The 25,091-nt window shown below is 39.3% G+C and overlaps 1 protein-coding gene across 3 annotated transcripts in view; it reads right to left on the bottom strand.

Moving 5' to 3' along the window:
- AZIN1 (antizyme inhibitor 1) overlaps nt 1-25,091 on the bottom strand; it is a 43,715-nt gene that overhangs the window by 11,063 nt on the left and 7,561 nt on the right. The window contains exons 2-7 of one of the 3 annotated variants that reach the window (XM_011931322.1): nt 22,871-23,008; nt 14,865-15,031; nt 7,952-8,148; nt 4,003-4,176; nt 2,776-2,948; nt 327-461 (exon numbers count right to left, since the gene is read on the bottom strand). In XM_011931322.1, coding sequence (XP_011786712.1) covers nt 327-461; nt 2,776-2,948; nt 4,003-4,176; nt 7,952-8,053 — 584 coding nt within the window. In that variant the 5' untranslated portion in view covers nt 8,054-8,148; nt 14,865-15,031; nt 22,871-23,008. The remainder of the gene's footprint in view (nt 1-326; nt 462-2,775; nt 2,949-4,002; nt 4,177-7,951; nt 8,149-14,864; nt 15,032-22,870; nt 23,009-25,091) is intronic. The other 2 variants (XM_011931312.1, XM_011931304.1) reach the window with 2 other exon arrangements.

The following is a 25,091-nucleotide window of genomic DNA, read 5'->3' as shown; positions in this document are numbered from 1 at the left end:
AAAAAAAAAAAAAGAATTCTAGCAAATCCCCTCCCATCCAATTTAAAAGATAGCGATTTAAGTTACTCTGCACTAACCCGAATCAAAATATTATTTGCTATTCTTTTTATTGTGGGGAAGGAGATACAGTTGCAAAACAGTATGAAAAGGGACAAGGCATACTTGTTTTGCCTAAACTAAAAAGAAAACACATACATGGGTGTTAAAAGACTAGAAAAAAATTGCATCTTAGATTTCATGCAAATAAAGTCTTAAATCAATAACCAGAAAGACAGGCTATCACCGTAAAATGTTCACAGTTTTAAAAGTTTAAAACAAATACTCACTTAACCCCAATTATTTGGACATCAAGTTCCTTAGCACATTCCAAGAGATGCCTACAGTTCTTCAGGGTAGTGCCAAACTTCATGTTACCCTCTTCACCTCCAATATTATCTTCTGTTGCAATATGTAGTAAGACCCTAAGAGAAGGGGAGATGATTGGGGCAGAGTTGGTTTACATCATCATCAGCACATGTGAAGCCTGAAGATTGTAGGAAGTGTGTTGATTATGTTGCCAGTGCTCCCAAATCCAGCGACGGATGAATCAAGTGAACCTAATGAAAAACAATCCTGTATAGAGAAAAAACTAGCAATTAGGGCCTAAAGCATGAAGCTTACAAGGATGGGATTTTGGAAAATGCAGCAAGTTAAGACTCTGTTGTAGCATCAAGAGTTGGTTGGGCTCTGTAATGAAAGACGACATTACTTTCAAATGAAGTCCATCAGTCCATAAATCCACCTAGGAAGACTAAATTGAATAGCAATGCCATCATTGTCTTTCAATAAAAATATCAGGGCTTTAAATGTCTTCAAATTTCTTTGATTGTGCTAACTAGCTAAACCTCCATGCTTACTGCAAACATTCTTCCTACTAACATAGTTACATGCCAGCAGGTTTCTAACTGGAAAAAAATAGGTGTCATTTTTGTCTGAGATGGAGTCTCGCTCTGTCACCCAGGCTGGAGTGCAGTGGCGCAATTTCAGCTCACTGCAACCTCTGCCTCATTAGAGTGCCTCCTGAGTTCAAGCAATTCTCCTGCCTCAGCCTCCCAAAGTAGCTGGAAATACAAGAGTGCACCACCACGCCCAGCTAATTTTTTTTTACTTTCAGTGGAGACGGGGTTTCACCATGTTGACCAGGCTGGTCTCCTGACTTCAAGTGATCCACCCGCCTCGGCCTCCCAAAGTGCTGGGATTACAGGCATGAGCCACTGCGCCCAACCTAGAAAGCTTTTTAAAAAAATTATTTTATGTGTTTAAACAGCAGCCTTCTAGTCTACTGATTCAAATCTATTTGGTATTTCCTTCCAAACCATGACAGTCAAGACAAGATGACCAAGACTGATTAAATTTCTTTAATTTCAGGAGCTGAGTAATGACAAACTGCTAGAAGTTGCAAATATACAAATTCTTTTTGTATAACTCTTTTCCTATGGATGTATTAATTACATCAACTAAGAAGGTTAATAATGTGGCCATGAAAATATAGCTATGGCTCTCATCTGGTAATTAGAGGACAAGACTGATAAAAGCAAAAATTATTCTAAGGTTAGAATCAGCTCCATCAAGAAGGTGCCAGTCCACAATCTAACATACATCACAAATCACAGCTTGTCTTCACAGGATCACAGAACAAGATTTTTCAGAAAAACAAGTGGTTCCCTAAAATTTTCCCAAGGTTTTCATCCACACAAAGATTTACCAGAGTGATCAATGCTGTCAGGATATCTTAAGTACACCATTAAAGTCAGTATGAAAATTATGTATATACAAAGAAAACACAGATACAGTACATTTTCAGAAACATACGTAACTCATTAAAAAAGTAAGCCAACAACTGCATAATTCAATATGCTTTTAGTATATTCTTAAGCCCTCTTGATATACCAGTTTGTGAAAACCCAAATATTTGCCTTAAATCTTTTTGCTTTTAAAAAGGCAAACCTTATCAGGGAGTCTTGCTCTGTTGCCCAGGCTGGAGTGCAGTGGCACGATCTTGACTCACTGCAGCCTCCGGCTCCTGGGTTCAAGGGATTCTCTTGCCTCAGCTTCCCAAGTAGCTGGGATTACAGGCGCAGGCCACCCTGACCTTAAATGATCCACTGGCCTCGGCCTCCTAAAGTGCTGAAATTACAGGTGTGAGCCACTGTGCCCAGCCTTAAAAAAGGTAAACTTTCTAATAAAAAAAAAAAAAAGAATTCCTCTGGATGCATGAAGGTGTAAGTAAAAAATTTAAACTTGACGTTCAAAAAGAAAAGTATTAGCCTTAAAAACAAAACTCCCCAAATCTACGGACTAGGCTTCGAAGACACTGTCAGTAAAGACCATTTAAGAACTATGGCCTGGGGTAGATTAAACCCTCAGCTAAACAGGAAGAAAAGCTGACCACAGCATATCCTGTTCCTAACATTACAAAACTCAGTTACAGAAATAATGAAAATATAGCCATGGCCCTAATTTGATTATCACACCAACTATCAAGGATTCCTTGAAGATTACAAAATTATATCCCCAAACTGCCCTTAATTTTTTTAATCCCAATTCCACATGAAGGATCAAAGGTAGAGAGCCAATAAAATGCTACTAGTGTTTCCCATAGAGGACCTTTAAATAAGTTGTAATTATGATACACATCATTTGCCCTACCACAAATGCTCCTTCTTCCCAGCTAAAAGACAAACCCAACCCTCTAAGTGGTAAGTAATATTTTCAAGTACTTAGTTTTATACTTACTTGGCATTTGGGTGATTACGCGCAATTTTCTTCAATTCAATTTCATTGTCACATGTCATGATATTCACTCCAACTTTCGCTGCATACTTTATCTGAGACACTTGTTTGCAAGGACTTATGTAAATAATGTTTTCTGGAGATACACCCAACTCTTGCACTAAAGCCATTTCATTCTGTGAAAATGAGGTTAAATTAAGAATACATAATGTCACAGTTCATATTCTGATAATGCTTCTTCTACTACTATTACCCCCACCCCTTTTAAAACCAGGGTCTTACTCTTTGTATTCCAGGCTCAAGTGCAGTGGCACAATCATAGCTCAATGCAGCCTCCATCTCTGGGGCTGCTCAAGTGATCCTCCTGCCTCAGCCTCCCAAAGTGCTACAAGTACAGGTGTGAGTAACTGTGCCTAGTCAAACCAATATTTTTATTTAAAAACATAAATAAATAAAAAGTGAGATGAGGTCTCACTATGTTGCCCAGGCTGGTCCTAAACTCATGGCTCAAGCAACTCTTGCCTCAGCCTCTCAAAGTGGTGGGATTACAGGTGTTAGCCATCGCTCCTGGCCTAAACATTGTTAAAAAGAAGCACCAAAGAAATCTCAGACCTTAGATATGTGCTATAGTTTGGCCTAGAAGTAGCTCTAGCCTAAGAATGAGGAACAAATTAAAGTTTTCAATTAATAAAGATAAAACGTTTCAAAGGCTCATCACACTGAAACTTCCCTTTCATTGGTGCACTTTAAAAGCTTGTAATTTTCTGGCTGGGCGCGGTGGCTCACGCCTATAATCCCAGCACTTTGGGAGGCCAAGGCGGGTGGATCCTGAGGTCAGGAGATCGAGACCATCCTGGCTAACATGGTGAAACCCCGTCTCTACTAAAAATACAAAAAATTAGCTGGGTGTGATGGCGGGCGCCTGTAGTCCTAGCTACTCAGGAGGCTGAGACAGGAGAAGGGTGTGAACCCAGGAGACGGAGGTTGCAGTGAGCCGAGATCATGCCACTGCACTCCAGCCTGGGTGACAGAGCAAGACTCCGTCTCAAAAAAAAAAAAAAAAGAAAAGCAAAGCTTGTAATTTTCCAACATAGGGCTGCAGATTTAAACAATTATTTCAAAACTCCATCCCAAAGTCTAGCTTCCTTGCATCTGTTCTCTAACCACTGTAACTACATTAAGTTAAATTATTAAATGGTTCAGTTTAGTTAAAAAATGAAAAATACTTACTTTACTGGAACAAGCAAATCCAGTTCCAAGAGCTGCCAAAATCTCAAGTACAGCTGGAGCAGAGTTGCACTTCACTGTGTAGAATGGCTTTATCTGAGCCACTGCATTCTGCCATTGACTGTGTTTCTTCACAATCTTTCCAAGATCTCCCACAAAAAATGCATTTTTCCCTGTCTATCACGGTTATGAAAAAAAGACAAATATGAACAAAAAACCATTAAAAATCAAGTATCAAAATAGGAAAGAACATCTTTCCTCCACAAATATATGGGCCAAGACATATATTTACATACAGTAGTACATTTAAAGCTTGTTAACTGATTTAGTAAACATTAAAAAAGACTGAATACATTTGTTCTTTCTTCCATTTATTTTGCTGTGCTGTATACGTGAGCATATAAAATATTCTCCCCTTTGAGATTAAAAAAAAACTATTATCAATTACAGTGACGAAAGTCAAAATGAAACTCCCTTGATTTTACTTTTTGACAGTTGAAGAAAGGAAACCTATTTTCTCCCATGCTTCCCTCACTGTTTAAAATACTTTGGCAGCTCAGGATATAATTTCCTAATACAGTAAGAAGAAATGCTAAACAAAAGCTATATATCAACATTAAAAGTGCACCTTAAGATAACATGGTAAAATAAGAGACCATCTTCACTGGGAAACCGCTTATTTTATTACTTTTTTCAGAGTTGAGGTCTTGCTCTGTAGCAGACTGGAGGGCAGTGGTGCAATTATAGCTTACTACAGCCTTCAACTCCTGGAGCTCAAGAGATCCTCCCATCAGGCCTCCCAAAGTGCTGGGATTACAGGTATGAGCCACCGTGCCCGACCAGGAAACCATTTTAAAAAAGACAAGGTTGTTAGTCTGCACATGGAGACGTCAAGATTAGATTTTAAAAGTACATAAGTCTACCAAATATCAGATAAGCCTGAATAAGAATAATCTTCCTTAAAGTTGTGGCTATTCTAGAACTAGAAAGATGACTTATGCTTGTTGAACAGAACATATATTACTCAATGTTAGATAGCAGGCAAAAAAATCTTATTTAAGACATACAACATCCAAATACTGTTTGAGAATCCATGAAGACAATGTTACTGTTTTGACCTCTTTAATTCACAGTATTTAAAAATGTCCATTATTAGAATATAGTGCCCAACTGATATAAATGCAAAATGCACATTATATGCAGCAGAATTTTAACAGTTGTATTAAGTTATCCATCCTCCCAAGTTATGGTATCTATAGTATTCTGGAGACAAAAAGTTTATATTTAATTTGATTGGGAAAAAATAAGGTATTTATGGGTACCACCAAGAGAATGGGAAACAACAAGGTATTCAGCTTCCTTCCTTATCTTAGGCATGATGTGAGTCCAGAAAATTCTCAGTAGGCAACGAAACACAAATTTAGGGAGCAGGGAAGCCTTGTATTTAATGAATATTCAACAAAATTAAGCAGGCTTAGGTAAATAGGACAATGAAAAGGGAGATAAGTTAGGAAGTCACTATAATGACATGTGCAAAGACGGATAGACAGTGGGAATGGAGGAGGAGATGAATACAGACATGATGGAGGCAAGACCAAGGTTAAAAGCACAAACAAAAGGTGGACTGAATGACTCAGAGAACACAGAAGTGTCACCCCAGAATCAGCAGAGAATAGGGTTGAGGACTAATCCTCATTGAACGTTACTAAATGTGGGATAATTTAGACGTGGGATGAAAGGAATATTTCAAAAATTATGTCTGACCCCCGAAAAGTGTTGCAAAAAGTCAGAAGAATAAAGTTAAGTGATTAAGAACGATCATCAAAATTTGACTATGAGCTTGCCAGTGGCAACTGACTGAAGAATGACTTGGTAGAAATTGGTTGACCAATATGACAAGTTTCATGACCAATATGTCAAGTTTTCAGCAGTTGAATGGCAGAGGAAGACAAAGGGATTTTTGCTAGGATGAGGGGAAGATGAACATGTCTGTAGACTTACGGTCAAGAGAAGGAGAGAATTTTGGATATTCGATTACTGAACACCAGTAACATGAAAAACAATTCTCTAACAAGTTTGGTGGAATATAGGAAATTTTCTCCAATAAAGAAAGATTGTATCATTTAAGTCTAATATGAAAAAAAAATTCAGTTCAACTCATCAGATCTCTTTCACACCATATAGCACAGACTGAAAAGTTGAGGATGTTTTTATTTTTACCAAGTTTACCAGGCTGGGTGCAGTGGCTCACACCTATAATCCCAGCACTTTGAGAGGCCGAGGTGGGTGGATCACCTGAAGTCAGGAGTTTGAGACCAGACTGTCAACATGGTGAAACCCTGTCTCTACTACAAATATAAAAATCAGCTAGGCCTGGTGCCGGGCGCCTGTAATCCCAGCTATTTGGGAGGCTAAGGCAGGAGAATCGCTTGAACCAGGGAGGCCGAGGTTGCAGTGAGCTGAGATCGCACCACTGCGCTCCAGTCTCGGCAACAAGAGCGAAACTTCGTCTCAAAAAGAAAAAAAAAAAAATCACCTTAAGTAGCAGTGAGTATATGATTCTGTAGAAGTTGACTCCTGGAGCAGTAGACAGTAAGCATTCAGGATAAATTATCAAATTCTCAATGAACATACACAACCAAGATTATCTGAAAGTAAATTAATATCCACTAAAGAATACAACTGAGACCAGGCGCAGTGGCTCACACTTGTAATCCCAACACTCTGGGAGGCCGAGGCAGGCAGATCACATGTTGGTCAGGCATTCAAGACCAGCCTGGCCAACATGACGAAACCCCATTTACTAAAAATACAAAAACTGAGGCCGGGCACAGTGGCTCATGCCTGTAATCCCAGCACTTTGGGAGGCCGAGGCGGGTGGATCGCCTGAGGTCAGGAGTTCGAGACCAGCCTGTCCAACATGGTGAAACCCCATCTCTACTAAAAATACAAAAAATTAGCTGGGCATGGTGGCGGGCGCCTGTAATCCCAGCTACTCGGGAGGCTGAGGCAGGAGAATCGCTTGAACCTGGGAGGCAGAGGTTGCAGTGAGCCGAGATCGTGCCACTGCACTCCAGCCTGGGCTACAAAGGGAGACTCCATCAAAAAAAAAAAAAAAAAAACTTAGCTGGGCATGGTGGCACACATCTGTAATCACAGCTACTCAGGAGGCTGAGGCATAAGGATCCTATATCAATTGCTTGAACCCAGGAGGCAGAAGTCACAGTGAGCCGAGATCATGCCACTGAACTCCAGCCTGGGCAACAGTGTAAGAAGCCATCTCAAACAAAGAAGCAAAAAAAAAAAAAAAAAGAACTGAGGCCGGGCACAGTGGCTCATGCCTATAATCCCAGCACTTTGGGAGGCTGAGGTAGGTAGATCACCTGAGGTTAGGAGTTCAAGACCAGCACGGCCGACACAGTGAAACCTCGTCTCTACTAAAATACAAAAATCAGCCAGGCGTGGTGGTGTGCGCCTGTAATTCTAGCTACTTCAGGAGGCTGAGGGAGGAGAAATGCTTGAGCCCAGGAGGCGAGGGCTGCACATGAGCCAAGATCGCACCACTGCACTCCAGTCTGGGTGACAGAGTGACACTCGTCTCCAAAAAAAAAGAAAAAAGAAAAAAAGAAAATTGAGAAAAATAAGAAGCCATGTACTGATTAGAAGGTTGGCTGGCATCACATCAACAGATTAAACAGAACATAACTGGGTGCCAGATGCTAAAAGGCATAGCAGGGAAAAAGGGCCATAGGGAGGATTTTTAAATAATGTGGATGGGAAAAAAAAATGGATCACTACTCAAGGGGAATGGGTGTGGGGGATGAAGGTCAAGTTAAATCAGATAACATCTGAACGAAGTACTTTTAATCAGATTACCATCTTGGAAATTAAAAAGCATTCATGTTTCAGAGCTTGGAAAATGACAACACTGTATTTGAGAAGTGGCACTTACCAGGGTATGTTCATAAACATAGTTATCAATAACATTTCCAAGGTTTGTTCCTTCATCCAACAGGCCAACGGAGTAGTTTGCATCATCAATAAATCCTTTCATCTCAGCCGTATTCCACAAAGCCGAAAGTCATAAACCAGGAAAGACAAGAGACGGGCCACCAAGCCTATGTCTGGGTCCTTAGAATATGCAACAAACTGTCAAAATATAAGTTATATAAATCTGTATTATTCCTATACACATAATGTACGAGTCAGTGAAAGTGTGCTAAGTGCCTAATTGAGTGAGGAATGTATGCAATCATTTTACAATTTCAGAAATATCAGATTATTAATTTCCTTTAACGCCTATTTAAAAAAGCAAATACATGAATTAAAATACATTCACCCAAAAAGGTCAATATAATTTGAAGGGGTAACTCACATACATACACAATATATTACAAGCCTATATGGTCCCCTTATTTACAGAGTTGCAGACCCAATCTGTATTATTATCTTGTTTTGTGTGCCTGTAACACACTTAATTTTACCCATTTTAAGAGTAAAGAAACCTAGTGAAGTAAGTATCTGCAGCCAAGAAATCAAAATACCAGTCTCAACTTCCAATATACTGTCAGCCACATAATAGCACTGCCAGGTAATTGCAGATAAATGTCTTATAAATAAATAAAAGTCCTGGCCAGGCATGGTGGCCCATGCCTGTAATCCCAGCACTTTGGGAGGCCCAGGCCGGTGGATTGCTTGGGCCTAGGAGTTTGAGACCAGTCTGGACAACATAGCAAGACTCCGTCTCTCCTAAAAAAAAAAAATTCCCAAGTAGGTGAAAGTAATAAAAATGGGTGAGGGTGGAGGGTGGCTTGAGGGAACAATCTGAAGCTTTGATACAGACTGCCTAGGCCTTATCTCAAGCTAAAATAGTACTAGCTACATCAAGTTAGCAATGTTATGAGGTGAGTTGCTTTGGTGAAATCACTGGACTAGGAGTCAAAAGACCTGGTTCTGGCTGTATCATTTAGGAGAATCTACGTCAATTTCTCTAAACCTCAGTTAACTATCTTAGTTATTTATTCAATAGGTTGTTGGTAAAAAAAAAAAAATCATAAAGCATATAAATTAAAAACATCTGTTTCAGTGCTGGCTAGACTAGAGCTAAATTAAGCTGTCAATTACCAGAAATGCAAAAACAACATAATTAGAAACTACATTTGTAAGTTAGGTATCTGTACATCCTGAACCAGTTACTAAGAAATCTGATTTTTAAAATGGCTTTAAGCTAAATCCTACCCCTCTCCAATCAAATCAATAAAATAAACCTGCCCACTCCACCCGAGCACTCATTGTCCTGAGGCAGCACATACTGACATACAGGTTTATCTTCTTTGTTGAACTTCACTGGTCCTTAGGTTACTTTAGGAAATAACTTCGACATAAATGAGATAAAACAGGTCCACTAGACAGGATACTACTTAATATCTGGTACTAATTTCTGGTTGCCACATTAATAATGGCACTGGCCAGCTGTCTTGTAGCCTATTTTAAAACCTGCACAGCCTTTCCTGTGTCCTTGATTCCCCCTGCCACCCCCCTCCACCCTCCCCAATGCCCCAAACTAGAGTTCACCCTTGGGTGATGGCCACTGTCCTGAAAGTGTAATCCATTCCAATGGTTCTTAAAAATGTCAGCATTTTGGCTGCACCGAAACAGTCCTTAATAATAAGCTGTATTAGTCAAATTTCATGAAATACAAATACTCAGTTTTAATTTTTAAAACACTAACAGCTTCATTTTCAAGAAGCTAACTACATTCAGTGCAACTCATCAGATCTCTTTCATGCCATATAGCACAGACTGAAAAGTTGAGGATGTTTTTATTTTACCAGGTTGAGGCCTATCTGAATAGACCTAATACTTATGCAGTGAAGTTAAATCACAGCCTGCACATTCTTTTTTTTTTTTTTGAGACGGAGTCTCGCTCTGTTGCCCAGGCTGGAGTGCAGTGGCCAGATCTCAGCTCACTGCAAGCTCCGCCTCCTGGGTTCCCGCCATTCTCCTGCCTCAGCCTCCCGAGTAGCTGGGACTACAGGCACCCGCCACCTCGCCCGGCTAGTTTTTTGTATTGTTAGTAGAGACGGGTTTCACTGTGTTAGCCAGGATGGTCTCGATCTCCTGACCTCGTGATCCGCCTGTCTCGGCCTCCCAAAGTGCTGGGATTACAGACTTGAGCCACTGCGCCCAGCCAGCCTGCACATTCTCTAAAGGTTGTTATAATAGGACTGCTGTAAATCTGTGCCCAGAAAATAGGGATTTTAGGCTAAGAATACATGTTTATTTTATGCAATTTAAAGCACCAATTTTGGGGGGATATTCAACTGAGTACTAAGAACAATTAAAAAATAAAGGTCACTCATTTAAAAAGATAAATACAAGAAAATAAGGTAAAAACTTCCTGTTAAGTTTAGCATCACTAACCTTTTTGGCATAGCAGCCAGTTTTCATTTATCCTACTATTAATAAATGAAAAAATATGTAATCAAGACTTTTGGCCGAAATAAAATACTTTGAAATGAAAATAAATAAATAGTGTGGTCACTTTATGTCAACAGCTTCTTGCAAACTGCATCTTTTAAGTAAAAGAGGTAAAACGAAACATTTTTTTCTTACCATTATAATGAAATGTTATTTGAGGGCTTGCTGTACGTCTTTTTACTTAAATTTGCAGTTTCCAAGAACCTACTGATGATGTTCAGTGAGGACTTAATTGTATCTCAGTTGCTAAGTCTCTGATCATAGTCTAATATATACGTAGTATTTAGTATTTACTTGAAAACCTTTGGTTATTGATTATAGACCACAACACGCAACTGCTGCCAAATACAGAAGGCCTAGCTTTTAAGTCAGGATAAGATAAACCTTGATTTCCTACAACCATAGTATTCTTAGGAAGGGTAATTTTCCTTTAACAGTCAGGATCCTCAGTACTTATAAAAACATCAGGTCCACTGGATAAAGTCTTACTCACTGACTCCCTACATTCTTCAGAGCTTCTGCTAGAGTAGTACGATGATATGGATAAAGATATTTTTTCCCAAATATTTTCAAACCATGCAATTTCATAGGTTCAACTCTGACTGCCTGCTAAGCTAGCTTAAATCTAACAGTAAACATGTTTATAGCAGTCTCCCAGCCTAAGTATTTCATCTATTCAATATTAATTCTCCTAACCCTTAAAACCACAATGACGGTATTATCTCCATTTATATACTGAGGAATGGAATAATTAAGTAGGTTAGCTCTAGAGCTACTAATGATCAAACAATGTCAAAACATTTAAAACAATATGAAAACCCTGCTTCACCAACACCCCATCCCTATAAAACACAGGACTTCTTTTTTTGGGGAAATCCAACACAGTTCTCTGTCTCTTTAAAAGAACTTTAACATATCCACATAATCAACTAACCCCTTTCAGACATATGAACACCCATACTTGTTGAAAAATGCTAAGTTTATTCACACTGGTATAAAAACATTATCACGCCTACACATAGCCTTTCTTCATATGATGTCCCTTTTGCAGCAAATCCCCAACTCCACCCCAGGCAACCACTGACCAACTTCTTGTCACTATAAATCAGACTTTTATAGAAGCTAAATAATTTTAAACATCAACTGAAGGCTAAACCAAAACAGTTGACATTTAGTGGCATTATCAACATAAATAAAAATAGTAAAAAACATGACCTCCTCTAAAGGAAAGATAAAATGTTTGTGGAGTTCGCTATTCATCTTTGAAATGGAACTGTCACTTCAGAAGTAACAGCAGAGTTGTTAACCAAGTCCCAGCTGAGTGACAAAGTCATTCTGTTGGAAAAACGAAAAAAAATTCATTTGCTATACTGGCAGTACTTGACAAAATGAATTAAGGATCACCTGAATCCATATATGCAGTACATTAACATTTGTTTTCTTTTGTTACACAGAGAACTACAATAAAGTAGTTGATTGAACCCAGTACTTTGGGAAGCTGAGGCAGGATTTTGTGAGGCCAGAAGTTTGAGATCAGCTGGAGCAACATAGGGGAGACCCCATCTCTTAAAAACAAACAAACAAACAAACAAACAAAAAAACCCAATAAAGCTCTAATGGAGGTTTATTTTCTTTGATGCTCTCTTGAAGGCTTTGAGATTGCTGTAAATTCCTAGCCCAGAGTAGGTACTCAGAAACAAATGGACAAAAGACTTCACAACAAAGAGTGGGGAGTTCTTAAACTTAGGGGTGGTGGTAATGAACCCCTGGAAGTATATTGAAAAAGTAAGTACATTTTTCCTTTTTTTTTTTTTTTTTGAGAAAAGGTCTCACTCTTGTCACCCAGACTGGAGTGCAGTGGCATGATCAAAGCCCACCGAAGCCTCAACCACTCAGGCGATCCTCCTACCACAGCCTTCAATCCCACCTCCACTGAGTCAGTCCCTGTAGCTGGGACTACAGAACATGCCACCATGTCCAGCTAATTTTTTTTATTTTTTGTAGAGAACTCTTTGTTCATAGTGTCTCATTATGTTGCCCCAGACTGGTCTCAAGCTCCTGGTCTCAAGCAATCTTCCCACCGTGGCCTCCCAAAGTGTTGTAATTACTGGCTTGAGCCACTCTGTCCAGCTCTTTCACATTCTTAAAAGAAGCCCATAACTTTGATATGCAAGCAATCCAGATGTACAGTCATGCGTTGCATAACGTTTTTGACAAGGGCAGATCAAATACATGAAGGTGGTCTCATAATACCACATTTTTACTGTACCTTTTCTGTGTTTAGACACACAGATACTTACCACTGTGTTAAACTGTGAACAGTATTCAGTACCAATACACAGGACAGTAGCCTAGGAGCAGTAAGCTACACCATACAGCTTGGGTGTGTCGTAGGCTGTACTATCTAGGTTTCCATATGTACACTATGATGTTCAAACAACTTATGAAATGTCACCTAAAGACACATTTCTCAGAATGTATCTCTGTCATTAAGCTCCCCATGCCTGTGAATGCAAAGCTCAACTATCAGCTACTGTTAAAGACCAAAAGGCCAAAAAAAAGCCAATTCCTCAAATGAATTTGTAAAACACAAACACCTCCAGCAACAAGTTTTCTTTTTTTGTTTGTCCTCTTTATGGAGAATGGGGTCTTACTACATTGGCCAGGCTAGACTCTAATTCTTGGGCTCAAGCTATCCTCCCGTCTCTGCCTCTCTTAAGTGCTGATATTACCAGTGTGAGCCACTATGACTAGTCAGATTTTCTAATACATCTTGAGGCAACGAACTCTTTGTTCAAATGAAATGCCACTCGGAAACCCAATACTTCCAGCTGAAAAGGGATAAGTAGGGCCGGGCGCGGTGGCTCAAGCCTGTAATCCCAGCACTTTGGGAGGCCGAGACGGGCGGATCACGAGGTCGGGAGATCGAGACCATCCTGGCTAACACGGTGAAACCCCGTCTCTACTAAAAAATACAAAAAATTAGCCGGGCGAGGTGGCGGGCACCTGTAGTCCCAGCTACTCCGGAGGTTGAGGCAGGAGAATGGCGTAAACCCAGGAGGCGGAGCTTGCAGTGGGCTGAGATCCGGCCACTGCACTCCAGCCTGGGGGACAGAGCGAGACTCCGTCTCAAAAAAAAAAAAAAAAAAAGGGATAAGTAGGTGGGTGAGGTAGGCTGCTTAAGTCTTCCCTATGTTGTGCCCCAATCTCACTGAAAGTCCTAAAAAAGCAGCTCGAATCATACCTCTGGGATCACTGCTTGCAGTTTTCTTAATACATTAGCAAAAATAGTTTACAGTTCCATTGTTACAAAAAGAAAAGTTTATGTTCTTACATTTATGCCTTACTGAAAGCACTAAGAAATATTCTGCCAAAACATTTTCAGGAGGTATTAAAGTTAATTGGTGACAATGTTAAACCAAAAATCTTAGACACTGCGTGTTCTAGGGAGCAAGCATGAAAATAAGTGTGCATGTGTTGGGGGTGAGCAATTTATACCTTATGCCAGGTTCACTAAGTTAATCTACCTCAAAACACCACAGGGGGCTGGGAGCAGAGTAATCCCAACACTTTGGGAGGACAAGGCAGGCAGATCACGAGGTCCAGAGATGGAGACTATCCTGGCCAACATGGTGAAACCCATCTCTACTAAAAATATAAAAATTAGCTAGGCATGGTGGCACACACCTGTAGTCCCAGCTACTCAGGAGGATAAGGCAGGAGAATTGCTTGAACCCAGGAGGTGGAGGTTACAGAGAGCCGAGGTTGTGCCACTGCACTCCAGCCTAGCGACAGAGCAAGACTCCGTCTCAAAACAAAAACAAAAACAAAAACACCCCCACAGGGACTCTTTCCAGGATGTCTCCACACTCTCCACTAAGAATGCAGACTCAAACCAAGGTGATACATCAAAGATCTCCCTGCAATTCTGAGTGGAAATAATTCTCAAAAGAAACTGTACCACTTCTTCTGGCTTACATATCAGAAACAGGACTGATATTATCAACAGACACTAGAAAGTATTCTCTACTCACAAGCACTTTTAAGCTATTTTCAACCACCTTATTAACATAAGGTTGAGAAAGCTCAGGTTATTTTACACTAATACAGTAGCGTATAACCATAATACTACTTTTATTAATAATTTCCTCTTAGACTCATAACTGAGAAGAAAAAATATGTAACATTCCTTATTCACACCTTCATATTGGTGTTTTTTGTTAATACATTTTTCCATGAAGAGCTGCCAAAAGAAACAAAAGGCTCCAAAGAACCACACACTGCTCCCTAGAGCCTTTCATGAGGCCGCTGAGTCCTCATGTTCATCGACAGGGTAGCTCCAAGAGTAGCGGCTGCAGCAGCTGGGCACTTGCCTTGTTACACACCTGCTACAAAGGCTTCTACAGTTGATTGTACTTCAGAAGAAACTGATACATCTCTCAAATAATCACAAGATAATTCTGGCAGCAACAGCCCACTTGACACCAAGCTGGATGAATATGAGTCTTGGATTTCTGAAGTGAAGACCTCCCTGGAAGTAGAACAGGGAGAGCTGAAAGGTTGAGAATACTGTTTCAGAGATACCTAAGCAGGAAACCCAACCTTAATACATCAACCATTTTTCTAAAAGGATTTTTACTCATTAAAAATGAGAAAAGATATTCTGAAATTTATACTATTACTGTTACTCTGAAGATGTCTAAGTGCATTTCTACTTTTATTTTTACATAGGCATTTGATGATTTAGCACCCAGCTCACAGCTTTAAAAATACACAATGTTGCTTAAGTCCCCTCTGCATTCTACCTACAACAAAAAATGTTACTTACCACATAGAATACCTTTAAAAGTAATTGACCAGAAGAGCACTAGAAGCTTCTAAAGAATGACTCTGTTACTATAGATGTGAGACCTCGAGTAGGTCTGAATCACTACAAAAGAATTCCAGGAGGCTACATACTGAAACTGGTAGGAAATCCTATAAACTGAGCGATCATAAGATCAGGTAAACTTCTGCCACCCTAGACCCCAAAATAAGTGATAGACAATAACAGCCTACATCGAGTACTCAGGATAAATCAGGACAAGGCTTGCTTCAATAAGAAAGCCAGTAATTAATCACAATGCATACCCCTAAAAATTATTTTTCAGGTGATGAGGTTGAAAAAAACCGAGTAACCCTAGTGAAAGAAAACTAAAGGTGACAGATAAAGAATTCTTTTAAAAGACAGGAACAAGAATGAATTGGAAATAATCAAGGGGGCAAAAAATCCTAAAGGTTATAAGCCCAACAGGCTAAGTTTGAAGTGCCTGTGTAAAGACTGCCCAATGAACTACCTCACCATAAATATTAAAATGTAGCTTAATGAGAAAACGAAATACACAATTCTCACAGCAATATTATTTTTGCATGTGGAATTAACACAATTAGACTCCCTTAAAAATGATGTCTTGACTATTCAGTGTGAAGACTAAATTTGTTTTTCTGGAGATAATGTGTGTTTACTAAAGTGTGTATGTACCTGCACATGAGTGAAGTATTTACAACCCTTTGGGCAATTAAGATGTGATAACATTAAAGATGACTATTACAATACAACATGAAGTACACAATCATTTTAATTTCAAATTTTCTAGCTTTCCTGGTTACAATTAAGCATAGGGAATAATCCTTTAAAGAGACACACTATTTTGGTAACTTTAAGGCAGAACTCATTGCCTGCCTGTCCCCCACTCACCAAAGGAAAACATACAGAATACATGTGCAATACAGTAATTGCAACCAAGACCAAGTTAAGCAGGTTATTAAGAAATAAGATGCTGGCTGGGCATGGTGGCTCATGCCTATAATCCCAGCACTTAGGGAGGCTGAGGCGGGTGGATCATGAGGTCAGGAGTTCGAGACCAGCCTGGCCAAGATAGTGAAACCCCATCTCTACTAAAAATACAAAAATTATTCGTAATTTTTGTATTTTGTAATTATTACAGGCGCAGTGGTGGGCACCTGTAATCCCAGCTACTCAGGAGGCTGAGGCAGGAGAATTGCTTGAACCAGGGAGGCAGAGGTTACAGTGAGCCAAGATTATGCCACCACACTCTAGCCTGGGTGACAGAGCAAGACTGTCTCAAAAAAAAGAAGAAAAGCAAGAAATAAGATGTAATACTTCAGAGGCCCCTGTATATCTCCCCCAAGTGGTGGTGGGTACATCTCCCTTAGAATTTGTTTAGACCTTCTCTAACCATCATTCCTTTGTTACTTAATAGTTTTATTCTTCTATGCGACCCTAAAACAGTGTTGGGCAGTATGCTACTTTACATTCTGGTACTAGAGTCCTTACTCCACTGACTGGCAGTTTAAGTAGCACTGATCCAGGGACTACAGTCTATACCTGGGACTGGAACTGCTAAATTGTTAGTGGCAAACAGCTTTCAAGTCTTTTGCTCACTTTCTTGTTTTTGCCTTTTATTTATCTGAAGCAGCTCTTCATGAATTAAGGATAGCAAACCTCTCATTAGGAGGATTATTTTGAGGAGGATTGTTTTGTCGGAATTTCCATGTTGAACATACCAGGATAACCCCATCCTACCTTTGGTCATGCCAAATGTAACATGTTCATGCTGAACCTACATGCACTAAGAAGATACCAAACTTGTTTGGGAGATCTTTGCAAACTGGACATCAGAGGATCCATGCAGTAAAGAGCAAGAAGCAGATAAAAAGTGATCTGAAGTCAACATAAAGCTCATACTGCCAACCATAGTGGCTAACACCTGTAATCTTAGCACTTTGGGAGGCCGAGGAGGGCAGATCACCTGAGGTCAGGAGTTCGAGACCAGCCTGACCAACATGGCGAAACCTTGTCTCTACTAAAAATACAAAATTAGCTGGGCATGGTGGTGTGCGCCTGTAATCCCAGCTACTTGGGAGGCTGAGGCAGAAGAATCGCTTGAACTAAGGAGGCAAAGGTTGCAGTGAGCCGAGATTGCACCATTGCACTCCAGCCTGGACAACAAAAGCAAAACTCCATCTCAAAAAAAAAAAAAAAAAAAAAAATTAGCAGAGTGTGGTGGCATGCACACCATGGCTGGACCTCATGATGGCAGGCTATGGTCTAGGCAGGTTGAACCTGACTATCCTAATCTCTGTAACCCAGTATGCTATACAGTATTTTCTACTCATGCATAATGTAAAGAACAGTGGATTATCAAAAAGAATAGCTAAATATCTGCTTTAGTTAACTTGTGACAAATTGATGATTTGACTGGGCATGGATGACCCTGGAATGGAGGAAGGACAAAATATCTGTGCTCCCTGGGGCCTTATCAGTATGTAAGCATTTCACTTGGAAGAGTCTCCTTAGGCTTACCTGAACAATGGGCAGTCTAGAACAGTAGCCTACCATATACTAGATTTTACAGTTTACAAGCCCTTCTCAAATATGCAATATCTCATTTATTCTAATGGAAGTTGAATATCGCAAAAGGGATTGGTTTACCTGGGGCTGGGGTGGGGTGTGGGGAGACCCAAACTGGAGAACTCTGAAACAGGCTGGGTGAAGACTATTATGGAACACACAGATTGGTAGTATTAATTTTCTCAGCTAAACTAACCTCTGTAATAAATGCAAAAGCCATTTATCCCCTTTAAAAACTGGTCTATGGCCGGGCGCGGTGGCGCATGCCTGTAATCCCAGAACTTTGGGAGGCCAAGGAAGGCGGGTCATGAGGTCAGGAGTTCGAGACAAGTCTGACCAACATGGTGAAACTCTGTCTCTACTAAAAATACAAAATTAGCTGAGCATGGTGGCGCATGCCTGTAACACCAGCTACTCACGAGGCTGAGGCAGGAGAATCGATGGAACCCAGGAGGTGGAGGTTGCAGTGCACTGAAATTGCGCCACTGCACTCTAGCCTGGGCAACAAGAGTGAAACTCCATCTCAAAAAAGAAAGAAAAAACTGGTCTACATTGCTTTCCAATCTTTTTGACCTTCCTAAAAAAAAAAAAAAGCTGTATTTGCTCAAAGCAAGAAATACCATGTCTCTAAAACTTTGTTTATCCATTAATATGCTAGTATTCACATTCTGCTTTTACAGAATATTTTTTTGCAACTTTACACAAGCACTGACACACCACTGACCCTACTTTATGCATGCCAAGGGGATAAACAGACTGTATTTCAATGATAGTGGTTTCACTCATCTTTTTGGTCAAAGAGTATCAACTGCCATTAATGAATGTTATGTTAAATTTGCTCGTATCACAGTATCCTTAAAGTATCAAATATCATTTGTGAGAAATTAAATGGGGGGGAAAAGAGAAGAAAAAAAAAGTACCTAATGTCAAAACTAAAATTTTCCCCTTTCTCTGCAGTCAGGGTCAACAACCTCCCTTTTCTTTGAGACAGTCTTGCTGTGTCTCCTAGGCAGCAGGGCAGTAGTGCCATCTCGGCTCACTGCAACCTCCACCTCCCGGGTTCAAGCAGGCCTCAGCCTCCCTAGTAGCTGGGATTACAGGTGTGCACCACCATGCCCGACTATTTTTGTATTTTTAGTAGAGACAGGATTTTGCCATGCTGGCCAGGCTGGTCTCAAACTCCTGACTTCAGATGATCTGTCAGCCTCGGCCTCCCAAACAAAGTGCTGGGATTACAGGCATGCGGCACCGCACCCAGGGATAACCTCCCTTTTTTACTGACAATTTACAGCGAAACATGAGGAAGAAGTACTAGCAAATTAATAAAGAACATCTTTCCAGCCAGGTGCAGTGGCTCATGGCTATAATCCCAGCACTTTCAGAGGCAAGGGGGCAGGGAGGAGGATCACCTAAGGTCTGGAATTCAAGACCAGCCTGGCCACATGGTGAAACTCATCTCTACAAAAATACAAAATTTAGCCAGGCATAATGCATAATGGTGGGTCCCTGTAATCCCAGCTATTCTGGAGGCTGAGGTGGGAGAATCACTTGAAGCAGGGAGGCGGAGGTTGCAGTGAGCCAAGATCACACCACTGCACTCCAGCCTGGGCGACAGAGGCAGACTCCGTTTCCAAAAAAAAAAAAAAACACCTTTCCTAGTTACAATAATCCTAATTAGGTAGGGAGCTCCTACTAAGGCATGTGTACATACTAGGAGACAAAATGTGAATATTTAAAATACTGATGTTCTTCTGAAGTTCCTACATGTATAAAGTTGACTAATCACAACCAGGTAAAAAAAAAAATTTTTAGAGTCCATTTAAGCAAATCAATTAACTGAATCCCTTTTCCACACTGCACAACATTAAAGGGTATGTGACAATGGTTAATTCAATCTGACCTCATCACTGGATCCACTATGAGAAGCAAACTTAGCTTTCTACGTTTTAAAATATTTTCCATTAGGCTAATTCATTAATTATAATTGAACCTACAACCAAAATAAATAGAAGACTAGTCCACTGGAAAACCTTACTCCAGCATTAAGACCTAGGGGATTCCCTCTTTTTTTTTTTTTTTTTGAGACAGAGTTTTGCTCTTGTAGCCCAAGCTGAAGTGCAATGGAACCTCCACCTCCCGGATTCAAGCGACTCTCCTGCCTCAGCCTCCCAAGTAGTTGGGATTACAGGTGCCTGCCACGACGCTCGGCTAATTTTGTATTTTTTTAGTAGAGATGGGGTTTCACCATGTTGTCCAAGCTGGTCTTGAACTCCTGACCTCAGGTAATTCACCGCACCTGGCCTAGGGGATTTCTTAAAAGGCTCGCAAAAACTTTTTCACAATTAGGGGCCCATTAATCTTTGATATTGACCTTAAAATATTTTGTTAAGATATTTTTACGGTGTTCACATACTACAGTATACACACATTCTAAGTTATGAAAGAAAAGGATTATGTAAGCAACTTCCAAAGTTTCCAGATACTTAATGGAATTAACTGTCTCAAAATTCAGGTGGTTGATTTAAAACCTAACTCAGAAGCCAATTCTGGATCTCAGACTACCTGCACTGGAATCCTAGTGGGCCAGTTCAAGTAGAGTTCATATAGCTACATGCTTTGCAATGCTATGGGCCAAGTAATTTCCATGAAGGCTGTTTTAACTCCTTTTAATGGTTTCCAAATAATATTGTTGATCTACAGAAAAGTAACGCCAGGATTTTGGTGTCCAATAGAGCAAACTGTTACTGATTTGTAAGGATAAACACATTCCTGGAATGCGGAATTTTCTCTTGCCAATTTACAAATTCTAGTCAAGAAACTTTTGGGGCCAGGTATCTTTGTGAATTCAGAATTCTCCAGATTTTTGAACAATAATGTAGTACACATACTTTACATATGTTATGTAATACTCTTCAGGAGAATGAGTCAGCACCCTGCAACCACAATATTTCTGCAGCAAAATTTAGGAATATTAACACTAAATGGGATAAGTAAAGATAAAAATAGCCTCAAATCAGCACAGATTCAGGTCAAGCTTTTTTTTTTTCCCCAAATCAGTTAAGGTCACATTAAGGAAGCTATAAAAAAAATTATTTTTAAGACTTCTGGATTTCAGAATGCTGTGAAAAAGGGATTGTGTACCTGTAGCTTTATAGCAAAGCATCAAATATGAGACATGCAAAATTAGAAGATTACCTGTGAACATTTAAACAAGTTATATTTGTTTGACATAATATACATTGTACCTGGACATAATAAAGTTAAAAGCCAATTACTCTGGCTGCCAGAACCTGCAGAATAAATAATCTTTAGCTTCTATCTGCTCCAATTCCTCCTACCCAAAAAGGAGGAGACACTACAGACTTTCTGAATCCCACATTATTAATATAAAGACTACTTTTCCCTGATTTTGCAGAATCTTTCAGCTCATTGACAACAGTCCCTCAAGTTTCTAAGAGGAAACACCAGTAGAAATATTAAATATAATGCAAGGTAACTTTTCTTTAAAGAAAGAGACTTGAATTAAAAGAAGGATTATCTTTTATTATGATCTTCCTCAAAAGATGAAGCTTGTTCTTAAATTTCTGCCTTGGAACCGATTCACGACTATGATGGTAACTAACAGATCGCACCACCCAAAAAGGTTTTAAATCTCCAAGCCAACTTGGGAGAAAAACATCAGGTATGTTGCAAACAGAATAGATGGACTAACAAAAATTAGGCAACTGACTTAGCATTGAAATGGCGATGACCCCGCTTCTCTTTAATATGCACACAAGCCACCTGGATATAGACTCTGATTCAGGTTTGGGTGAGGTTGAGATTCTGTATTTCTGTTCTAGGTGAGGATGCTCATGCAATTCATCCGAAGACTACACTGCATAATCAAGGACAGTAATATACTCAAAAAAGAAATTGACAGTTTAAGACAAAAAGAACTGTTCCAATCCAACATTATGTTATAGCGGGGATTCAAAACACAGGCATTTGCTCAAATTTACACAGGTAGGAGAGAGCCAGTATGGGAAACCCTCTAGTCAACATTCTAAGTCAAAGCTTTCAAGAAATCTTACTATTTAAACTGTGTTTCCTTCTCTTTAGCCTTAAAAATCTGTTTAAAATTCTAATTTGTATTAACATCAAATGTTTGCTTTAACATACTCTAATTAGAGCAAACATTTTTATCCAATAGGGATCTGTTTAACAAGATCAGATTAAAGAAACACTAAAACTGATACCCTCAGCTTTCCTGAAAACTTACCTCCAAGTCCCTGACCAAACTTAAAAAACGCTTGAATTTTAATACCGAAATCCAAATTTCCGTAAAAGTCTATACACCACAAAATGTATGAACCCACACAAATCTAGCAGCCCAAATTTAGTTTACTGTGGAATTACATTTTGCACAGGGGCTCAATTCTAAAGTAAAATCCACACATAGAAAAGCAAGTATAGTTAAAAACTACCCTTGAAAATCTTTTTCATGTTGGGAGACATGCCACCTTAAATAGATACATATAAATACATATATTTATATATATCTAAATACTTATTTTAATACCATATATAGATATATATATAAATTTAGATATATATGTAGCTCTATCATCTTTCAGCAAGTCCTCTAAAAACAGTTTTTCCTACCAGCTGAGTAGCAAAAATCATTTCACTAAGTTAAATGGTTGAATGATGTGATAAACTACAACTTAAATCCCAAAAGCCCTCTTCAACTTATATTTTCTAAGTTATGCATTCAAGATAAAGTTTTAAACGATCCAGTCATTGATAAACAACACACATAACTAAAGCAGTCAAGTCTGTAAACAGTAACTGTCATATCTCTATTTCAGAAATTTAAAAGTCACTACACTTTAAGAGGTAAATACAATTCCAAATCCTGAAAAATACTAAGCAAGGCTGCACTCTTCCTTAGATTTTAAAGACCTCCTCCCCTCCAACAAATGTGCAAATACTTACATGGACAAGTTGGGAGATGGAACCCCCCTATCATCAGCTAGGTTCCCAAGGTGGCTCAGCGTTGAAGTCGAACTGCTCTCTATACAGCACTTCTCCTAGGCCCTCTGGGTAGTTGTATACTTGGTCAGAAAGTTCGCCCTAAAAGAAGGAAATAGAAGCAGCAGAAGATAGTCCTATGTTAAAAAAAAAAGTTTAGGCTGACTTAAACATAAACTGTAGAATACATGCTCATTTTATAACAATGTTTCATTAAAGTCACATTACACAAATGATGTTTTCAAAGGGTTTACCACAGTACCAAGTACTTTATGTAGTAAACATTTCCAAGCTGCTGTACTATTAAAAATTAACAGAACTCGATGTCATGGCCATCTTACCAAGTTGTTTTATCTGCCAACTCATGAGTTACCAACCTTCATTTTTGAAAATGAAAACTTCATTTTTGCTTTTATTTGTCCTCTAAAACTCCACATTTTTAAGTGACCCAGAATTTAAAAAATTCCAAGTACCCCCACCAACCTAATGTATATGCAAGACTTTATATGAATAATGCACTAGCATGATGTAATAGTTTGGAACCACCCGGAACACTCTTCTACTCCTCAAATAACTTCTTTGCCTTTTACATTTTAAGTGTAGAATTCCACCACAATACCAAAAGAAGATTTTAACTTAGCTAATGCATTGTATATGTATCTAAAGTAACTTTTGAGAAACACAAAATAACTTGAGAACTACCTTATAATATTAAGCAACTAATCTCTTAAGATTTATCTCCTCATATCTAACCTATTTAAGACATAATTCATTCTATTATCACCAGCAGCAAATAAATGTGATAAGTGCACAGTACACTATACAACATGCTAGGTGAGTTTTAGACATTATCACTCATCACCTCTAAGCTAAAATGATATACCTATGTTTCTATTTGTAATTCAGTGGTTACTGTTTTAAAGTAATATAATCTGATGGTATTTGCTAGAAAGGGGTGGTAAGAAGGAAGCCAGAAAATCAGAAATATAAAGTCAAGAGTTGGAAGGATTTCAGAAGCATTGAAGGCATACCTAAAGTGTATCTCACCAGGATCAAGGCACTCCTGGTGGAGGCAAAATGTTTCATCTATCTAGGAGGAGAAACTGATCACATGCTCAATGAATGACATTTATGGATAATGAGGAAAGAACTCCTACAAACATGTAATGATGGTAATAATCTTACATTAGATTCCAAATAATGTACTACTCCATAAAACATTCTGATTCTTTCAACACTGACATAATTTTTTAAATAAATAAAAAGTTGAGTCATGATGGGGACAGATCATTCTCAATTATCCTAAGGAATAGGATCAGATACTCTGGGTAAGACATTATTCATCTTTTCCTCAATACATATATCCACAGCTATTTTGCTGCTTAATGCAACCCAAGAGCAATGATATGAAACATTAAGGACATTAAATGTCAGACATTCCAGAATGTTCCTCTGTGAGAACCCTACATTTCCATTTAACAAAAAGATACTAGGAGGGAATGAAGGCTCTAGAATTTGAAAGGAATTATTTAAATAGAAAAAATAAGGCTAGACGCAGTGGCTCCAAGTCAGCGGATCACTTGAGGCCAGAAGTTCAAGACCAGTCTGGTCAACATGGTGAAATCCCATCTTCTACTAAAAATACAAAAATCAGCTGGGCGTGGTGGTGCACACTTGTAATCCCAGCTACTCAGGAGGCTGAGGCACAAGAACTGCTTGAACTCAAGTGGCAGAGGTTGCAGTGAGATTGTGCCACTGTACTCCAGCCCAGGCAACAGAGGGAGACCCTGTCTCCAAAAAAAGAAAACAAAAAAGAAAAGAAAAGATGAGTCAGGTGTGGCAGTATGCACCTATAGTCTCAGCTACTGAGGAGGCTAAGGCAGGAGGACTGCTTTGAGCCCAGGACCTTTGAGTCCAGCCTGGGCAACACAGCAAGACCCTGTCTACTGAAAAAGTGCATAGGATAAGCACATTAAGATAAACACACAGGATAGATAAGCCCTTCTTATAAGCACTTACATACAGGATAGACAGAATGTTTATCCTGACAGGATAAAAAAGCATGAAGAAGGAGTTGTTAAATGGAAATGCAGAGAAAAGGCAGTATAGAAAAAAATAAATTATTGCCGGGCGCGGTGGCTCAAGCCTGTAATCCCAGCACTTTGGGAGGCCGAGACGGGCGGAT

Source organism: Colobus angolensis, unplaced genomic scaffold, assembly GCF_000951035.1.
Source record: "Colobus angolensis palliatus isolate OR3802 unplaced genomic scaffold, Cang.pa_1.0 Scaffold121, whole genome shotgun sequence".
In the NCBI taxonomy this organism is placed as follows: domain Eukaryota; kingdom Metazoa; phylum Chordata; class Mammalia; order Primates; family Cercopithecidae; genus Colobus; species Colobus angolensis.
This window is presented reverse-complemented; position numbering and strand designations above follow the sequence as displayed.